The following is a 2,223-nucleotide window of genomic DNA, read 5'->3' as shown; positions in this document are numbered from 1 at the left end:
GGGCGGGGGGAGGGGGGATTCGGGGCGGGGGGAGGGGGGATTCGGGGCGGGGGGAGGGGGGATTCGGGGCGGGGGGAGGGGGGATTCGGGGCGGGGGAGGGGGGATTCGGGGCGGGGGGAGGGGGGATTCGGGGCGGGGGGAGGGGGGATTCGGGGCGGGGGGAGGGGGGATTCGGGGCGGGGGGAGGGGGGATTCGGGGCGGGGGGAGGGGGGATTCGGGGCGGGGGGAGGGGGGATTCGGGGCGGGGGGAGGGGGGATTCGGGGCGGGGGAGGGGGGATTCGGGGCGGGGGGAGGGGGGATTCGGGGCGGGGGGGAGGGGGATTCGGGGCGGGGGGAGGGGGGATTCGGGGCGGGGGGGGGGGGATTCGGGGCGGGGGGATTCGGGGCGGGGGATTCGGGGCGGGGGGATTCGGGGCGGGGGGATTCGGGGCGGGGGGGATTCGGGGCGGGGGGATTCGGGGAGGGGGGATTCGGGGAGGGGGGATTCGGGGAGGGGGATTCGGGGAGGGGGGATTCGGGGAGGGGGGATTCGGGGAGGGGGATTAGGGGGGAGGGGGATTCGGGGCGGGGGGAGGGGGGATTCGGGGCGGGGGGGGAGGGGGATTCGGGGCGGGGGGGGAGGGGGGATTCGGGGCGGGGGGGAGGGGGGATTCGGGGCGGGGGGGAGGGGGATTCGGGGCGGAGGGAGGGGGGGTTCGGGGCGGAGGGAGGGGGGGTTCGGGGCGGAGGGAGGGGGGGTTCGGGGTGGAGGGAGGGGGATTCGGGGCGGGGGGAGGGGGGATTCGGGCGGGGGAGGGGGGATTCGGGGCGGGGGAGGGGGGATTCGGGCGGGGGAGGGGGATTCGGGGCGGGGGAGGGGGGATTCGGGGCGGAGGGAGGGGGATTCGGGGCGGAGGATTCGGGGCGGAGGGAGGGGGGATTCTGGGCGGAGGGAGATTCGGGGAGGGGGGATTCGGGGCAGGGGGGGGGGGCTTCGGGGGGAGGGGGCGGGGCTTCGGGGGGGAGGGGGGCTTCGGGGGGAGGGGCTTCGGGGGGAGGGGGCGGGCTTCGGGGAGGGAGGGGGGATTCGGGGCGGATGGGGGGGCTTCGGGTGGAGGGAGGGGCTTCGGGGGGTCTTCATGAGGAGCGATGGTCGTGCAATATTGAATGAGCGGGGAGAGGTTATTGTGGTTTCCATGGGGCTGAAAAGTCAGCCGCAGTCGCCTCACTCCGGGTTCGAGTCCCTAAACTCACCGGCCAGGCTCGCCGGCCACTCCGCGACATGGCGCCAAGACAACCGGTCCGTGCGGCGGCAGGCCACGCCCAGTCCCAGCATCCACTGCTCTTTATCTGGAGACCGTCAACCAATCTGGAGCCTTCGGGGCGGAGCCTGTGGTGGGCGGGGCGATGGAACTGTTCCCTGGTCCCAGTTCCCCTTTGACACGCTGGGCACGTTTGTTCTGCCATTCACACATTTTAATCTCTTTACATGCCACTATCGGCACCTTTCCTCGCCTTAATCACCGCTATTTACATTATTTTTATCCCCTGTCCTCGCTAGCACTGTATTGTTTTAAAAACATGAAAGGATGGGAATAGAGGGAAATGTGGTCTCTGGAAGGGTAGGTGGTTTTAGTTCTGATATGCAGAAGAGCCTGTTCCTGTGCTATAATTTTCTTTGTTCTTTGGCACTGTTGGAGGGTCAGTACTGTAGGAGTGCAGCACTGTCAGAGGGTCAGTACTGAGGTAATGCCGCACTGTCAGAGGGTCAGTACTGAGGGAGCACCGCACTGTCAGAGGGTCAGTACTGAGGGAGCACCGCACTGTCAGAGGATCAGAACTGAGGGAGTGCCACACTGTCAGAGGTTTAGAACTAAGGGAGAGCTGCACTGTTGGAGGGTCAGTGCTATGGGAGTGAAGCATTGTCAGTGGGTCAGTACTGAGGAGTGATGTACTGTCAGTGGGATGCACTGTCGGAGGGTCCAGTACTGAGGGAGAAGCAGTCCTGTTGGAGGTCAGTACTGAGGGAGTGCTGCATTGTCAAAGGGTCAGTACTGAGGGAGTGATGTACTGTCAGCGGGTCAGTCCTGAGGGAGTGCTGCACTGTCAGAGGGTTGGAACTAAGGGAGAGCTGCATTGTCAGAGGGTCAGTACTGACTACAGCAACCCTGACCCAGTCAATAGGTCAGTACTGGAGTACATGGGCTGGTGGAGTACCGTGCCAGCGGGAACGGCAGAGGC

General features: G+C 67.0%; 1 protein-coding gene across 2 annotated transcripts in view; it reads right to left on the bottom strand.

Moving 5' to 3' along the window:
- Positions 1-1,336, bottom strand: part of dna2 (DNA replication helicase/nuclease 2) — a 180,869-nt gene extending 179,533 nt beyond the window's left edge. For both annotated transcript variants that reach the window (XM_072478779.1, XM_072478780.1), the window contains exon 1: positions 1,237-1,336. In XM_072478779.1, coding sequence (XP_072334880.1) covers positions 1,237-1,266 — 30 coding nt within the window. In that variant the 5' untranslated portion in view covers positions 1,267-1,336. The remainder of the gene's footprint in view (positions 1-1,236) is intronic.
- Positions 1,337-2,223: the final 887 nt, after the last annotated feature.

This window comes from Scyliorhinus torazame, chromosome 16, assembly GCF_047496885.1.
Source record: "Scyliorhinus torazame isolate Kashiwa2021f chromosome 16, sScyTor2.1, whole genome shotgun sequence".
NCBI classification, from domain to species: Eukaryota; Metazoa; Chordata; class Chondrichthyes; order Carcharhiniformes; family Scyliorhinidae; genus Scyliorhinus; species Scyliorhinus torazame.
Note: the sequence above shows the minus strand (reverse complement) of the source record. Positions and strands in the feature narration are given on the sequence as shown.